This window comes from Emydura macquarii, unplaced genomic scaffold (assembly GCF_026122565.2).
Source record: "Emydura macquarii macquarii isolate MOO-44397 ecotype Brisbane River unplaced genomic scaffold, CSIRO-AGI_Emac_v2 contig_3287, whole genome shotgun sequence".
Classification (NCBI taxonomy): Eukaryota; Metazoa; Chordata; order Testudines; family Chelidae; genus Emydura; species Emydura macquarii.
The window spans coordinates 5,700,219-5,718,347 of NW_027133424.1; the positions used below are offsets into that span (position 1 = coordinate 5,700,219).

Here is an 18,129-nt window from a genome sequence, read left to right on the forward strand (position 1 = left end):
AGAGCTAAGGGCCATGCGTCTGGCATGCCAAGCCTTTTAGGGCCAACTAAGGGACAAGGTGGTATCGGTCCTAACAGACAATATGATAGCGATGTTTTATATAAACAGACAGGTTGGAGCTCGCTCTTCTCCCCCGTGCCAGGAAGCCCTCAGTCTGTGGGAATTCTGCATTGCTCATTCGATCCACCTTGTAACATCATATCTTCCCAGGATCCAGAATACATTAGCCAACAACCTCAGCAGGTCCTTTCTTACTTACGAGTGATCAGTTTGCCCAGACGTGTTGAGCAGTATTTTCCATCAGTGGGGCGTTCCCTGGGTGGACCTATTCACCACAAGGCTCAACAGGAAGTGCATGAAGTTTTTCTCCTTCCAGAATCTCAGCCCCAGGTCCATCGCAGATGCCTTTCTCATTCTGTGGAAAGGCCAGCTGTTCTACGCCTTCCCTCTGACCCCTCTCATCCACAGGGTCCTGGTGAAGATCTGGAAGAAGAGGGCTGTGATAATTCTAATAGCCCCGGCTTGGCCCCGTCAACACTGGTTCACTACGCTACTTGATCTCAGTAGAAATGCCGATTACTCTGCCTCTTCTCTCGGACCGAATCACCCAGGATCACGGCACCCTGCAGTACTCCTACCTTAAGTTGCTATACCTCATGGCATGGAAGTTCCATGGTTGAACTCCATGGAACTGGCATGTTCAGAGCAGGTCAGGGAGGATCTCCTCGGTAGTAGGAAACCCTCCACTAGGGCTACTTATCTAGCAAAGTGGAAACGGTTGTCTATTTGGGCAGCAGGAAAAGGTATCCTACCTACACAGGTGTCAATTTTGGACTATCTGCTTCACCTAAAGCAACAAGGCCTGTTGGGATCATCAATTAAGGTCCATTTGGCAGCCATTTTGGCATTCCACCCTGGGGTGTGTGGGCACTCGGTCTTCGCTAACTCCATGGTTATGCGGTTCCTGAAGGGGTTGGACAGACTATACCCACCAACACATTCGCTGGTGGCCTGATGGGACCTTGTTCTCTCAAGGCTTATGGGTCCTCTGTTTGAGCTCCTTGCGTCCTGCTCACTTCTCTACCTGTCCTGGAAGGTGGCCTTCTTGTAGCCATAACATCAGCTAGAAGGGTATCTGAGCTCAGAATGCTTACTTTGGAACCTCCCTACACAGTCTTCTTCTTCCAGGATAAGGTCTAACTTTGTCCTCATCCAGCTTTTCTGCCAAAGGTGGTCTCTCATTTCCATGCGAATCAGGACATTTTCCTCTCAGTTTTCTTCCCGAAACCGCACGCTAATAGTAGGGAGTGTAGGCTGCATTCACTGGATGTCAGAAGGGCCTTAGCCTTCTACATTGAAAGGACCAAACCATTCAGGAAAATGACCCAGCAGTTTGTAGCAGTGACTGATAGGATGAAAGGGCTGCCAGTTTCATCTCAATGGATCTCATCTTGGATCACTTCCTGTGTCAAGGAGTGTTATGACCTGGCAAAAGTGCCCACATTGGGAATAATGGCCCATTCCACGAGAGCTCAACCATCCTCTGCAGCATTCCTGGTGCAGGTGCTGATTCAGGACATTTGTAGGGCAGCAATGTGGTCCTCAATTCACACCTTCGCAGCACACTATTCTATTACTCAGCATACCAGAAATTATGCTGCTTTCAGCAGAGCAGTTCTGCAGTCTGCAGGTGTTTGAGTTCTGACCCCTCCTCCTATGGTATGGCTTGGGAATCACCTACTTGGAATTGACATGGGCAAGCAGTTGAAGAAGAAGAAAGTTACTAACCTTCAGTAACTGTTCTTCAAGATGTGTTGCTCATATCCATTCCAAGACCCACCCACCTACCCTGCTGTTGGAATTAGCCAGCAAAAAGGAACTGAGAAGTGGAGGGTCGGCAGAGCCCTATATAGGGTGCTATGGCAGCATGACTCCAGGGAGCTCCACAGCCGACCCTACGGTTACCTCTGGAGAGAAACTTTCCAGCAGACTGTGCACACAGTGCACGCACACCTACTTGGAATGGACGTGAGCAACACATCTCGAAGAACAATAGTTACAGAAGGTTAGTAACTGTTTCTTCCAACATCAATAGAAGCAGTTTTTCCATTGATATAATTTAATCCAACTCTCCGAGAGGCAGTAACTAGATCGACAGAAGAATTCTTCCATCAATCTAGCTGTGTCTACATTGAATGTTAAGTTGACTTAACTATGGCACTCAGGGCACAAAATCTTTCACACCGTAAGTGATGTAATTAGGTCGGTCTAATTTTTAAGTATAGACAGTAACAACTGAATGTAGAGTATGACTCACTGTGAATATACCATTTATTTCATACATATAATGCTTAGAATAGTCACTTACACTTTTATGTCACCTTATGAAAAAATCAGTTTTCATATTAGTTTAACTTGTGAAAATAGAAATTTATTTTACTTTCAAACCAATAATGCACAAATATAAACTCTGGGCCCAACACATTTTAATGTGAAAGAAATACATCCACTTTCAAAGGAAGTAGTGTTTGACATATATTAGGTTAATTTTGGGGTTAGCACACACAAGAGAAAAATTTTGGGGTTAGGACACAAGAGAAAACAACATTTGTAAACAGGCTGACATCAATTTATTTAAATAAGCAATTCTTTATGGAACACAAAGCGTACCCTATTAAAGGCAATGTGGGCTAGAGGGTAGGGCACTGGACTGGAGTCAACAGATGTGGATTCTATCCATCACTCTTTCCCCACTGTGACAAATTTGCAGCTCTAAGCATGGGAGATGAAGTCCAGCTGAGGAGCCCAGTCTAGAGAAGAGAATGGGCACCTGAGGCATGTGAACTACAACTCCCAGGAGGCTCCACACCAGCATTTCAGTTTTCAGGCCTGTAAATTTTGGATCAAAAATATTTTTTTCTATGCTCTTTCAACCTTAATTTTGGTATTTCCAGATGGTGCAGGGCATACCCATGGTCTACATTTAATAAACAGTGGAAATTACATGATATGGTGCCAAGATTTTAACAAGGGCCTTCCACAAACATTTCCTGTGCTAAACCAAAGATAGGGTTGCAGAGAGCAGGGATGAGGGATTTGGAATTGATCCATCCCATTTACCAATGAAACAAAACCACTCTTTAATAAGCAAAGTGTGGGGAAGTAACATAACTTAGCACTCACACTGATACTATGTGTAGAGGAAATGTTTATTCCTTATTTCACAGTGTTCTGCTTGTGCAATGGTAGGATGATTTCTTTAAGGGAGTCCAGGGTATCCTCCCCAGGGAAACTGTTTTGAGAATACTAGTTGCAATTTGGTGCAGTGCAAAGGAGATAGGGGTAATGTGCATTTTAGGAGTCATTTGTAGGTCTGAAGGATCAGTCATCTCTCATGGGGACAATTGAATGGAATCCAGTCTTTAGTAGGGGCAGGGGAGTCCCTATAACTCTCCCTTCAATTGGTCTTTCCAGCAGGGGTGGGTGAGCACATTGGAGACAAACAATGGCAAGCAACTGAGGCCTGGACTTCCACCTCCTGCCCCAAACAACTGCATTCCTTCCTAGTCTGTGCAGGGCTTTGCAGAGGGAAGAACAAGGATCACCTGTCTCCTACCTCTGCTCTCAGTCATACCGGGAGGCAGAGATTGATGGGGGCTCATGCCCTCTCAGCCCCCTGCAGAAAGGGGTACTCCTGGCTGCCATCTACTTACTGTCCCATTGAGGGGAAAGTCACGCTTGCCAGCTGTGCTTACTGAGTTGTCCTTAGGGACACTACTATTTTCAGACACAATATGATTTTCAACTTGGTGGTGCCCCTTTGATAACATTTGCATAATTTAATCCAACAAAGGCAGTTTAAAGGGACCAAGTTCCTGAATTATACAGGGCTCTGCTTTGTAAGCTCCTTGTATAGGGCACCTTATACATTTGTATTTGTACAGGGCAGGGCAAACATGGATGGTGCTCCATAAATAATTACAAAACATTCTTTGCCCCACAGAATCCTATGGCTCTTGGGAAGAAAGGAAAGCACTCATTTAACTGAACTCTTCCCATGGGTTTCTCCTACTGCAAAATTGTCACCTAGAGCCCATGCAGGCAACTCTTACAGTATTTGGTGTATGTCTTAAAGCCCCAGCTCCTGGAGGCAGGGGATTATGTGAGGCGCTCAGCTTTCATTTAACCCCCCACCACCACATACACACACAACAACAAAGCTTCTAGCCTTCATGATTGTGGAGGAAAGGTTGAGATTGTGACCCAACTGTAACTTAAAGGCTCAGAATCTTAAGGTGAATAAAATAACCTGATATTTATTTATATTTTGTTATAAAAAATCCTGTGTTTTTCAGACAGTCCCAAAATGTCTTGGGGCCCGCCTCATCATTTTGAAGGTGGAGGGCTGCTCCAGCTACTGAGTGAACCAGGCCCTCTTGCTAAATCACAAAGGGCAGCTCCCGGCTCCTCAGAGTGCAAATAATGCTTTTGCAAGGACGCGCAAGAGAGGCTTGTAAACTCATGGTAGGTTGGCATGTTTGCAATAAACCTCCTTTTGTTTCTTTCCTCAGGGCTGCAGGGGGGCCGGGGTGGGAGCCTTCGCCTCCCATAGGAAGAGCACATGGAGGGAGTGGCCAAGTACACTTTCTTTTGCAAAGGCCCCCTTGCACCTTTAAGGACTGGAGACTTCGGATTGAAGCAGGGCTCAGCCCACCTCTGAACCCGGTGATTGACAGGAAGCTGGGACGAGGAGGGGGGGTGAGTGTATGTGTCTGAGGAAAGGGTGGGAGGAGCTGGGGCCCTTCCCAGATGGCCAATCAAGGGAGAGGGGTGGGCAGCCTGGCTCTCTCCTCCTGTGGCTTTTCTGTGTCAGTTTCAGGAGTCCTGAGCTTGAGCTAAACAAAAGCAGGAGGCAGAGGGGGGCTGCTGGAGTTTGCAGAGACACAGAGGAAAGGGAGGGTGTTTTGCTTGCTTTGCTGCTGCTGCTGGGGTGGGGAAGAGACCAGGCTTTTGCAAGAAGAAGAAGAAGAAGAAGAAGAAGGAGAGGAAAAATAATAGCGAGCAAGCAAGCCAGCCAGCCAACCAACCCACCCCCTTTGAGATTACTCTGGCTGTGGCTAGAGGGGGGTGGGGGAAAGTTTGCCTTGAAACCCTCCTTCGCCCCTGCCTTCTGCAGATCAATGCCTATTTGCAAAAGGATTAAGAGGCAGATTTAAACGCTGATAGTCCATTTCTGCAATTGCAAAAGGAGCCTGGGACTAAGAAAGCAGCCAGAATCCAGCTCTTCTCTCCCCCCCCCCCCCCGCCCCAAGTGGCAAGGAGGTTTATTTTTCTTGCTTTTGGAGTCACCATCCTTCCACCCCCCCCAAGCCCCCTTCCCCCCTCCCTTCAAGAAGCAACGGGATTCCCCCCCACCCACCCATCTCGTTTTGCCTTTTTTTTTTCTTCTTCCTCCTGAGAAGGATTTGGAGACAGCGTGAAGGATAAAAAGCCTGGTTTCTCCCTAGGAGGCGCGCCGAAGGAGCAGGAGGGAGAAGGAAGGGAAAAAAAGGACTGCTGCTCGCTTTGGCGATGGACGATCAGCCCAGGTTGATGCATTCCCATGCTGGGGTGGGGATGGCAGGACATCCCGGCCTGTCCCAACATATGCAGGATGGAGCAGGAGGGACAGAGGGCGAGGGAGGCAGGAAACAAGACATTGGAGACATTTTACAGCAGATTATGACCATCACAGATCAGAGTTTGGATGAGGCACAAGCCAGGTGAGATTGGGGGTAGGGGTGAGAGGGGGGGGAATCTTCTTTTCCTTGTATGGTGCTAGGTTTCTTCTGTAATAGACAGATGAACAATAAATTCATGATCACCATTGTGCTTTCTCTGCTTTGGATAACAGATAGGTTGGTGAAAGGAAGGAACCAGATCTGCAGGAGAAATGTTGATCGCAAGTATATATATTTTGGCGGTATAATATATAGTCACATTATATCTGTCTGTATCTCTATAATTGAAACTCTTCTCTGATCTCAAGCCAGCAGCCTTCATCACTTCCATGGCATAGGGAGTCCAACAGGACAGGAGGGCTAAGTTTTGAACATCATCTTACTGGGTGGTATCCCAGGAGTAGAAAGTCCCAAGCTATACTTTATTGCTAAATTATTTGATTTCCTTGCTTTAATCCTGCCCTTCTTGCCTGCCTCTTGTGACTGTTAGGATTAAAAAAAAAAAAAAAATTGATTCCTTGCTCTTTTGTGTGTGTAAAAACAAGTCACTTTCTCAACAGTTACCAGTTGCTTTAGAAAAAGCTTTTCCATGGGATTTAAAAAGGTAGGCCTTTTGATGAAGGGTGGATGTAGATATTTGCTTTTATTAATTTAAAAAGTCATTCAAATTCTTGTTTGGGGTAGTGGGATGTTTTTTTAAAACTTGGGCCAGTTTCCCTCTGGGTTTACTGTGTAATCCAGCTATATGTACAAAAACTACACTCTTTCTCTTCCCATGAAGCACCTATGACACTACTGAGTGTTATTGGAACCATGTGTGGACCATGTACATTTTTGGAATAGGATTTGAGGATGGTCGTTTGAAGAAACAGCCTAGTAAAAACCGGCTTCCAAACTTAACCCCAAAGAAGGCAGTTGATTCTTCTTGAGCTTTGCATCGTAGTATTTCATTTTGCGCAGGCAATTCTAAAAACACAGTAGCCTGCTTTGAATTCCATAGAAAATGCATCAAGTGGTGTATATCTCTGGGCACATTTAAAAATAATGCACTTTTTGCTAAGGCTACATTTTATGGTTGCGGGAGGGGCATGCCCAGATTTTTTTTATGATAGGATATTAAAAAGAAAAAAAAGCAGTACAAATCTGCTAGCAGGAACACATTCAGCTTCATCGCATGCAAGCTCCATATACAGCTTTGAGACGCTCTAGCAAAACTTAAAAAAATGAAGGCACAGTTTTGGGGGGGTTTTATATAAAGTTGCCAAAAATTGTCTGGAGTATATTAGAATTTTATTATCTGAAGAAAAGCTGTTTGGTGTGGTATGGTGCCCACTGGCACATACGTTCCAAACTGGAGCAGATTGCTAGAGTACATTCTTGCTGGAAAAATGCACATCTCAATAAACTAGCTGATATCCATTTCCAAAAGGATGAGGGTATGGTATTGTATTTGATCTCTCTGTCTGCCTAGCCTGTAAACCCCAGTTTCATAGGACACTTCATTACTGGGCTTATTGTTACAGAAGCAGAGCTTGCTAGCTTTTAGGATGAAGAAATTTCCCACTTCATCCCCAGACAGAGCTAAGGGGGAAAATCTTTATTCTGCAAGTTACAGGAATTGTGTGTATGTTGATGTGTTCCTGCATATATAATTTACATTCAGTCAAATTAAAAACAAACAAACAGAACTTTGAGACCTGGAAGATGCCGTGTGTTCCTTCTTGCTGGGCTTCCACAGCTACTTCCTTACACTACTTTCTCTTCAGCTGCAAAACCGACTGTATTTTTCAGTAATGCGTGGTTTTCAATTCTACTTGCACATCCCAGATTAGTTTTTTTTTTATGACCTTTCTTGTGAAGATGTAAATTGCTAATAGTGTTTGTGTTTGCGTGCATGAAGCACATACATGTTGTTTATATACAAATGGCTGTGATCATTTGGGTTCTCTACTAAGGTGACAGTGTAGCTTTTTTTGGGCTATGCCTTTGTGAGACTTCATATACCAATCTTTTAACATAAGAAGGGGTTTAAGGTGGTGAGGAAAACAATAGTGAATGTTTGCCAGATGTTCACACCATCTTTACATATAATTTCGCTTGGTAAACAGCATTCCCATAACTGATGCCTGATAGGAACTGCCAAGCCCTTTGCAAAGTGATTTTTTTTAGCCATATAATTACATTGTTTCTTTGCTTAAGTGGGCACCTGATGGGTTTTAAAACCAATCAGCCAATTAAACAAGCAACTCTCCTGTCTCTCTCAAAAATAATAACCAATCCCTGCCTCCCCAAAAGAAAAGAAAAAAATCCAACAAGCAGAGGGTTGTGTTTTATAAATGTGTACTGTCCTAACTGTAAGTAATTGAATTTTAACATCAGCAAGTAGGCAATGTGTACACAAGAAGCATAATGTAAACAAGAAAAAAATGAATTTTCTTTCCCCGTGTGTGTATGCGCGCCCCTGGCAGTACATTTCCATACTGTTTAACTTGGGTCCTGAAAAGCGATAAATTGACAATTCCAGTCAGTGCACCTTTCAAATATGGAGGGTACAGGGCATCTGCAGGATGAATTGGAACACATGGGTGTATGAACTAGAAAAGGGGGTAGTGGCGGCGGGGAGAGACAGATCTCAGTGCTGTGTATTTCAATAAGATTGTCTTCCACATGTTTCTGGCTTTGGCTGTTCATTGCCTGGCTAGGGCTGCTAGATTGCAAATGCCACTTAGTAGCAAATGCCATTTCCAAGTAATTCGTAAATTGGTGTAATTTATGTTATCTGCGCTAGCAGGTAGCCCCTGTAACTGATGATCTTTCATCCTTAAGTCCTAAAAGTTACTGCACAGTGGCTTCCCAAGCAGTTTTGACCAAAATGTTTATTATGTTTCTAGATATATTTATATTCCCCCCAACCTCCTTTTGCACATATGAGCCAATCTGAATTTTGAAAGTTGTCTTGAGCTAGCATGGCACCCTAACCTTGCTTCTTTTTTGCAGGAAACATGCTTTAAACTGCCACAGAATGAAGCCGGCCCTTTTTAACGTCTTGTGTGAAATCAAAGAAAAAACAGGTAGGAATGGGGATTCTGATGTTCTTATGCATTTTGTGCTGATTTTGTTTTTCCTCTTCCAAGGGTAGTTCCCTCTCTCCAAAGTTCTTATTTTTTTAATATTATTTTAAAGGGGAAAAGGGAATATTTTATATTTCTGGAATTAACATTGCATAACAGGGCATCTATCGAAAAGGATAAAATATTAATTAAACTTCACCCCATGGAATCTTTTTTGCCATATGCAGCTTTTAATCCATTGTCTCTCTCGTTACGGCTTTAAAATATTGCACCGCTATGAAAAAGTATTTGGAAGTAGATTTTTTAAGAAAACAACCTCCTAAGAATGTGTTTTCATTTTGTCTGTTAAATAATAATAAGAATAAAATTACATTTTTAAAGTTTATTTTATTTTAAAGTTAAAATCCCTGTGTATTTGCCAGTCACTGGGCCAGAGTTGTCAAATACCTTTAGTGGAAGCCTATATATTAGATTGTTGATTACTTTAGGGTGCTGTTTGTTTTATGGCAGGGGGTGTCCTCTTCTAAGGGCGGTAATGACATCACAGCACTCATTCTGCTGGTTCCCACTTTTCCAGACCTCCTACCATGCACTAACACACTTAGAACACGTCCCAGGAGGGCATTTAAATTTTAAAAGCAACAATTAAAATATAGCAGTCATCAATCAAGGGTGATCTTTAACAACAGATGCTCAGGGAAGAACATTTAGTAACATCCGCCGCCATTTATTTATTGTATTTTTTGCAATCTTTAATTTCATTTTTCATCCCCTGGAATTGGTAAATCCTTGCCTATGCTATAGCCTCCCAGAAAAATGAACAGAGTATAGGCAGTGCACAGGTTTCTGTTCTGATCCAACTGCTTCTTTTTTTAGCAAGCTGCGAACTACTTGACTTTTTTTCCCCTCCCCTTTTACAAGCAGGACTGTAACAGTCAATAATTCATATCTAAACTATATAAGCAAGGGCATGACATGAATGAAAGTGACAATAAATATGATTGCACGCCCAGTTGATATACATTGATGGTTACACATGGGGGGAGGGAAAACAGCAGCTTATGGAAACCCGAATATGTGTCTGTTTAAAAAAAAAAAATCATATATAAAGTCTCATCGTGTTAGCAGCTGATTGAAAATGTGATTACTTGACTCTTGTAATATATATAAAATGACTAAGGAGATCCTTTGTTAAATGTTGTTTGAGCAGCTTGTAACCTAGACAAAGCACCTAGCAGTGGCATTCAACTCTCTGAAGTCCTTAGGGCTGCATTGCCAGTGCCTGACCTTATTGAGAAGCCGTGCATTATATATTTCTTATAATATAATGGAGCCTGTATATGGTTCCATAATATAATGGACCCTATATGTGTGTGTGTGTGTGTATGTGTATATATAATATAAATATATATATATATATATATATAAAAAATATATCAGGGATGCTTTGGAAATCCAGCAAGTTCCTTTTCGTCTTCTCCTTTTATTTTCTATTAGCCAAGAAAAATACCCCTCTCTCTCTCTCTCTCCCTCTTTCTTTCCATTATTTGTTTTTCTTGAGAATGTTGTCTATAAAATGTTGGTTGTTGGCCCAATCGCTAATCAATTTCTGCTCTGGTTTGAAATTGAAGCAGTCATGAAGTTGTAGGTGGTGATTCTGGAAATACAGCCGAAAACAACCACCACCCCCACCCGCTCTAATATTTGGAGAAGCTGTGAGGCCATAGGGAATCGGAGTGAGGTGGGAGCATTTGAGTGTCCGTAATGAGTGGGTGTGTTAATGCAGATCCCCTAATTAAAATCTAGAGAGACATTAGGTCAAAGTGTGACAGTGCAAACAAAGAGCAGGTGTACATTGGTACTGTCTTCCTTTAATCATTCTGGCTGGATTGCTAGACATGAGACTGCTGTGTTAAACAGAATAACCCCGCTTACCCCCCCAGAGGTAAATTAGGATGGCATTTGAAATGAATTTTTATCAACTCTGCTGTATATTTATGGAGAATAATTTGTTTTAGAAATGGGGAGGGAAGAAAAATCCATCACACTTGAAATTAAGAAGAGGTGCAGGTTTTTTATCTTTATTATTTTCTTGGATCAAATTCTATAGCTAAGTAGCGATGGTTTCCTGAAGATGAGAGCCTCAGCCAACAGGAAGACACAGGCCTAGTGCAATCCAAGGTGCAAGTGCAAAGGTGAAAGTTGCACTAAGTTAGATTTTCTCCCTGCGTCTGAATATCTGATGTGAAGTCAGTGGGGTAGAATCCATTGTCAGATAAAATCCTGGCTACTGGAGCGGCTTGTGGTTCTGGTGGGGTGTGTGTTCCACTCTTCCCATTACAAGCGTCACAATGTGCGGAAATGGGCATTCACTTTCAAACAGCTTGATTTAAGTGACTCCAGAGCCTGATGGAGACTTTACCACCATCTCCCGCAACATTGTAGCTAATATTTTATAGGGTTACTCTTGTCTGAGCAAACCCAAAGTGTCCGTGAAGTTGTTAGATAAAGAGGTTGTGTTTATTGGCTGAAGAGTTCCCCTTTGCAAGCTGACTCCGCAATTATTTTAAAGGATTTATAGGCATGCTTATTTGTTGGAATCGTCGGTCTCTTTTGTCTGTGATCTGGAGATTCCATTTTTCAGGGTGATGTCTTTTAAAAAGTAATAAATTTAGAGATTTGATTTGACGTTAATGCCAGAAAAATTGTTGCTTAAAAGTACACGTGATTAGTCTCCATTAATTTGCTGTGTTTTCATTTCTTTTTTGGTTGCTTAGTTGAGGGCTAATCAGGAGGACTAGCTGCAAATGGATAATTGGTTTTTTTGGAATAAAAGAATAGTAAAAAATAGAAGCCATCATTGTCTCAAATGCAATTGATTTCCCAGTCAATAGAAATTTAAATAAAAAATTGCACTGGTAATTATGAAAAGTTTGCAGGAGGGTCAGGGTTCCTGTGTGTGTTTTTTAAAGATGATTCTCTGCCTGAGCAGAATTGCTAAGTAGAGGAATCAGGCAAGGCAAACGCAGATGTGCGGTCCTTGGATAGCAAACTGGAAAATATCTGCTGTCAAAATGCAGCAGCGTCTATTTCAGCTGTGAGCGTTTTCCAACTCCGTTCCCCATCGAACAAGATGGGAGAAGAGAAAGAGGGTGAGCGCAGGATCTATGACTATTTAATCCGATTCCTCTTCCTTCAGATCCCTGCTTAATGTTTCACTTTTTTGCTTCTTTCATGAAGGTGGGAATGTGAAATACATTCTAGTTAAAATGACCCTGACAATTTTTTTTCTTTAAATTTCTCAAATGATTTTTTTTTCCTTTCTATGTGTCAAAGTAATTCAGGTATAAAAGGACAATTAATACACCCCAACAGCTGAAATTTACCACGTGGAATATTTATAGACAGCAATGATTAGCTGTGCAATTGTTGTTGAATAGTGGTTTTGGTTTATTGTGTGTGTTTTTTGTTTGTTTGGTTTTTTTTTTTTAATTTAGAACATAGTAGCTATATAAGGCACTTCTTAGCCCCCCCCCCCCCTTCCCCTATGTATTATCTTCACCAAAGTTAACTCAAATCAGCTCTTTGGAGGAGGTAGATTTTTATTTATTTCTTTGCTTCCTTAGCATCCCTTTGTTCTCTCTAGCTCTCTGCCTTTCTCTGCGTTCAATTAACACCCCATCACAGAAATGTAGTCTTTTTTTATAATGTCTCCTACTGTATTTCACTTCCGACACCTCCCTTATTATTCTTTCTTGCCATTTCTTTCTAATATAGCAATTACGTTATGAGGTTTCTTTTCTTTTCTCTCCTCCCCCCCCCCTTCATTTCTTTTTCTAAAGCTGGAGAAAAAAGGAGGACTGAGCATGTGGCGCATGCAGTTGAATGATTCGTGGGGTGCATCCTGCATGTATGTGAGAAAATGGTCACACCAAGGCCCAGTATGGTAGCATGGGGCATCTTTTTTTCTGCTCTGCTTTTTGACCTTTATGCGTCACTTTAAAACTCTGCCCTCTGTTTCCTGTTCTGCCCTTATGCTGGGAGTCTGCAGAGGAGCCCAAGTAGCATTAAACACCCACATTAGAATTTCAGTGGCCGTTTTGCACTTACGGCCTAATCCTGCTTCCATTCCTGTTGTCTTCCCTGCAGCAGAATCAGGGTCCTAACTCCTTCAGGCTCCTTTGCGAATCCCAGCCTCGGTTCCAGTGCTCCCCAGCTTCCCTCCAAAGTAAAGCAGGGTTTTGAATTGTGCTGCTTTTAAAAAAAATGCTGCTGTTCAAATGCCTTTAGCTGCCCTTTTAAGCTGTGCACTGTTCTCCTACTGACCTTGTGCTAGATCCACTGTTGGCATGTGTTTCGCAGTTGGTTTAAGAATATACAACCAGTGGCGGGGGGAGGGAGGGAAGGGAAGAGTGGGGGAGCTTTAGACTTTTCTGCCCCGACAAATGCGGCTTGGTGCAGGCCTCTGAAGGTTGCCAGATGCAGGCCGCAAAAGCCTTTGCAGGACTCTTGATTAAATTAGTTCCAGAAATGTAGCATCTTTAGAGGGAATTTTTCTCCCCAAAACAGTCTTGTCTAGCCTGAAGTGCCAAGAGGAGGGAAGAGTTGGTATCTGTACAGATATATATTTCGCTTCTCCCTTGTAGCAGGCGGCTAACGCAGTTAGAACGGAACAGATGAAAGTAGTGTAATCTGAATCGGCGAGTCAGTGGGGAAGGAGGTTGGAGCTGGCAGTGTGTGATTGACTCTGGCCTGGCAATGGGGAAGACATCTGGGGAGTTATGGGGTGACTGGGTTTTTTTTTTGTAGCCGTGATGCCAAATGAACTTTCAAGCCGCCGTGGCGATGGAAGTGCTACCCCTGCCCCCCTATGTTATCCAGAGGGAGCTGAATCGATGTGATCTGAGGTTAATGCAGTGTGAGGTGGCCCGACGGGATGCGAGTTCCCCAGCAGGCTACGTCTTGTTCGGACACAGCCTTTGATCAGTCTTAAGTCTCTCTCGTGCATCAGACAGTGTCGGGGTGCTTCGGATTGGTTGGCTCAACTGTCCTCAATTTGCGGTGTTGCCTCGGCAGAATTCATTCTGGAGACTGCCTGCCATCACCAGTGTATTGGATACTTTGGACATGGAGTGGTTCATGCTCAGTTAATTGATGCAAGCAAAATATCTGCATGAACCAGGTGTGTGTGAGTAAGTGAATAAGCGAGAGAGAGAGAGAATAACATTTGATCAAAAATCCCTCTCATCTAGATATATTCCATTTCCCCGGTGTCAGGTATTTTCTCAACTCCTTCTCCTACTCCCGGGAGTTCTATTCATCCAAACCTCTCTTGATGTTTCTGAACCATTTTTGAAGAAGACTTTTATTAGAGGAATAGTTCTTGCACCTTATGATTTGAACAAGAATTTGGGATTAGAACATGGGAGCTTCCAGTTACCAGCTCCTGCCTCTGACTGCCTCTGTGGCCATCAGCAAAGTCTTTTAAGGCCTAAATTTTCTAAAGTGACTCGTGATTTTTTTTTTGGGTGCCCTACTTGGGATACTTAAAGGCTCTTCAAGAAGTGCTGAATATTTGTCCTCTGCAAATTGGGTCCCTTCCAGGTGTCTCAGGTTGGGCACCTAGAATTGCTACTCACTTTAGAAAATTTAGGTTGTAACCACTCCCTGCCTCAGTTTCCCCACTGGTAAATTAGGGCTAATATATCTGCCTCATGGGGCATCTGTGAGGAATAGTGCATGTTTGTGAAGCATGTTGGAGAAGCTATATAAGTATTAGGACTGTAAATGGGCTTGTAGTCTGTAAGTACAATCTGTTTTTTGAGAGGAATAGTCATAAAAATAGAGCAATAGAAAAAATGCAAGGCACTATATTTCATCACTAGGTCCCTTTTCCCCCCCCTCTCTCTAGAGTCAGTATTTTACACAGCAATAAGGGAAAACAGCATGTGTTCCTTTATACCTTTGTAATTTCGCAGGTTTTGTTTACTTTAAGAATATGAGGATGAGATGAAAGATCTACCAGATCATATCATCTATTTATCCTACCCGACGATCCAGGAAGAGGGATTTGTGGCTAAAGCTGGGAGTTTAGAAATCTGCATCCTTTCTTTGCTTCTGCCATAGGCTTCCAGCATGGCCTTGGCTATGCTGCTTAAACCTCTCAGAAGCTCAGTTGCCTGAGCTGTAAAGTGGGAATACCACCTCCCTGCTGGGAAGCTGCATTAATGAATCTTTGTCAGTGGTTTAGCGCTCCTCTGATGAGATGTGTTTCTGAAGTTCACGTTGTTGTTTTTATTTCCCTTGCAGCTGTAGTGGCTCAGGGCTTTTGAAAGCCTGGTGCCATCTGCAGCTCAGTCTTTGTACTGGAGAGTATGTACCATGCTCACTGATGGTGAGATTTGCACTTCTCAGCCACATCCCTTTATAGAGGTGGTTGAAACACTGCATTGGGTTCACCTCCCCACTCTGGCCATTATGACCTCTGGGCCTTCATTTGTACAATGGGAATAATATTCTCTTGTCTATTTAGATTATCAGATTCCCAGGGCAAGACCTTTCTTATCATGTATATGTACAGCACCTAGCACAATGGAGCTTTCAGGAGCTACTGTAATCTACAGTAATATAATAGTCTGCTTAATAAGATACAGTAATATATAATAGTGTTATGTATAGCACACTGTTATTTTACTGTAGATTTGTTATAGTAGTTCCTAAAAGCCCCAGCCGTGAGTGAGTGTGCACATGTGGGTGTGTGGGCACACCCACTATCTAGCTGCTGAAAAGGCTACGGCCATCACCACAGCACTATGCCTTTGGTTATTTCCCTTCCACAATCAATAGAAGAGCTATTCGGCGGATCACTGGGTTTCCGTGCAGATTCCTTCCCTGTCAAGTCTGCATTTGGAAGCATCTGCTCAGAGCCACATTTTAAAACGAAAATAATGATTTGGAAAGCAGGCAGCCCGATCCGGCCATGTTCTGCGTAGCGTCGCTCACAGGCATTTTGTCCCCAAATGCTTCCCAAAGTTAAATAATACAAGACAGCGGGCAGCATAAGTATAAATTACAGAAAGCAGTAGTGTGAAGACGCTGAATGCTGAATAAATTAAAGCTTTCAGTTATCAGGCCAATAACAGAGCGGGAGAGGAATTAAGAAGCATACAGGCACAGGCAGAACGGCGACATTTTCTCCTGAGAAGGAGAGTTGATGAGAGGCTTTGGAGGCTATTTATTGAATAATAACTTTTTGTAAATGAAACCCAGATTAACCAAGAATTAGTCACTTGCCCTTGCATTAATAAACCACTCCCTTCTCCCTCCTTTTTAGCCAGAACGATATTATTGTGAACTGTGCATTGGAAGAAGGAAGCTAGTCCTTCAGCAGTGCATTATGGGACACAGTCTTTTGGAAGGGACAGTTAGTGGAGGGGAGAGAAACCCCAATCTCAATTATATTTTCTTGACGTCATGAACAAATGACCCCCCGCGGCACACGCTGCCTAGCAGTGATGGGCTGAATAAGTTCCTTTATTTTTACTTAAATGATTGCACCATACACTAAGATCGTGTCTATGCTTTGCTGCTGTAGGGTTTTTCCATGGGTTTAGGAACTCCCGTAGCTACCGCCTTGTGGGGAGGTGGATTAACTACACCGATGGAAGAACCCCTCCCATTGTTCTAGAGTGTGTCTACTCTACACTGAAGCATTACAGCAGTGCGGCTGCAGCAGAGCCGCTGGAGGGTTTCAAGTGTAGACAAGTCAGCTCCCTGAGACACTCACTACAGCAGTGGGAGGCATTCTTCCGTTCGTGTAGTTAATCCACCTCCCCACAAGGCATTAGCTAGATGGACAGAAAAATTCTTCTGTTGACCTACCGCTGACGACGCCGGGAGCTAGGCTGGCTTAACTACGTTGTACAGGGAGGTTGATTTTTCACACCCCTGAGTGAGGTAGCTGAGTCAACTTAACTTTTGAGTGCGGATCTCTCCTAGGTTGATAGAAGCATTCTTCCGTTCACCTAGCTGCATCTGCACCAGGGGTTGGATCAGCATAGCTCCGCCACTGGGGGATGTGGATTTTTCATGCTCCTGAGCTCCATAGCTACGTTGTATTAAGTGTAGGCCTAATTCAGATTGGAGAAAGGGGAAAAGCCCACTTCTGGCTTCGGGTGCAGAACCCAGCAAATGGGCTTCTCTGCTCTGTTCTTTGGTCAAAGTTGTCTGTCACAGGAATCTCTCACAGGCAGCATCCCAGTTTTGTCTGTTAGTCTCTCTCTCAGGCAGCATCACAGTTACATGCATGTGTAACTTTTTTGGGTGCGTTCGCCAGAGAGATCGGCGGCAGAGATGTGCTCTGAGGTGGGAACTAACAGATCCTGGATTTTAGTCTCTTCGTTAGGAGGTTCCCATATTCCTGCCCCTTATTAATGTGGGTCACTTCTTCCCATCTTTTCCCTGCCCTCCCTTCTTTCCCATCTGCAGTTCCTAACCTGTCTTGCCACCCTTTAATAGCTTTCTTCTCGTCTGGTGAATAGAGTTGCGGGGACAGGGGAAAACCACTGACAGTAATTTAACTGTTTAAAACCTAACACAGATTTTCTTCCTTTTTTTATGTTCTGGTTTTCCTAACAGCAAACATTAAACTAGAAAAGGATCAGGCAGCCTTATGAGGGAGCTGCACAAAGATCTCTGTTGCGGGACAGAGTTTGCCGAGTTGTCTATATCCATGTCTGCACCAGATGAAAGCAGCTCCCAATGCCTACAACATAGAAGTGCAGTACATTGTGCATTGCTCTTGTAGATTTTGGGATGTGCCAAAGCAGTCCAGTTGGATAGAATAGGTTTCAATGTATATTTTGAGGGGGTATCTTTTGTCTGCTTCATGCCCACATGCATGCCACTTTCATGATCTTTTATTTGCAGAAAAGAAGAGCTTACCCAAAATAACCTTCCACTCACTCTAAACAAAATGGACAATTTTTCCCCATTGTTTTGAGACTGTGAAAAATGAGTATTAAAAAAGATCCTTATCCATATTACTAATAACTCTGGTAATTAAAATAATTATTTTCAACATTTTATATCAACTACATTGGCAAAATTAGCTAAAACTGAACAGATTTTAAAAATGTAATTTGTGTTTCCCCACTTCTGCTGATGGCTTGCTTTTTTTTGTTTTTTGTTTCCTTTGTCCACTCACCATGGTCAGTGAAACTAAGCTGGTCAGTTTCAGGTTCTGTTTTTAGTCAATTTCCCATCTCCTTTCTTCTACCAAAATATTTGACATGAACTATCGGACTGCATGCCTTAGACAACGGAAGAAGAAGATCTAG

At 43.0% G+C, this 18,129-nt stretch overlaps 1 protein-coding gene across 5 annotated transcripts in view; it reads left to right on the forward strand.

Moving 5' to 3' along the window:
• Window positions 1–4,679: 4,679 nt before the first annotated feature.
• PBX1 (PBX homeobox 1) overlaps window positions 4,680–18,129 on the forward strand; it is a 245,477-nt gene continuing 232,027 nt past the window's right edge. For 4 of the 5 annotated variants that reach the window (XM_067532582.1, XM_067532584.1, XM_067532583.1 and 1 more), the window contains exons 1-2: window positions 4,905–5,762; window positions 8,718–8,791. In XM_067532582.1, coding sequence (XP_067388683.1) covers window positions 5,572–5,762; window positions 8,718–8,791 — 265 coding nt within the window. In that variant the 5' untranslated portion in view covers window positions 4,905–5,571. Of the gene's footprint in view, window positions 4,759–4,904; window positions 5,763–8,717; window positions 8,792–18,129 lie in introns of those variants that run through there. The other variant, XM_067532580.1, reaches the window with a different exon arrangement.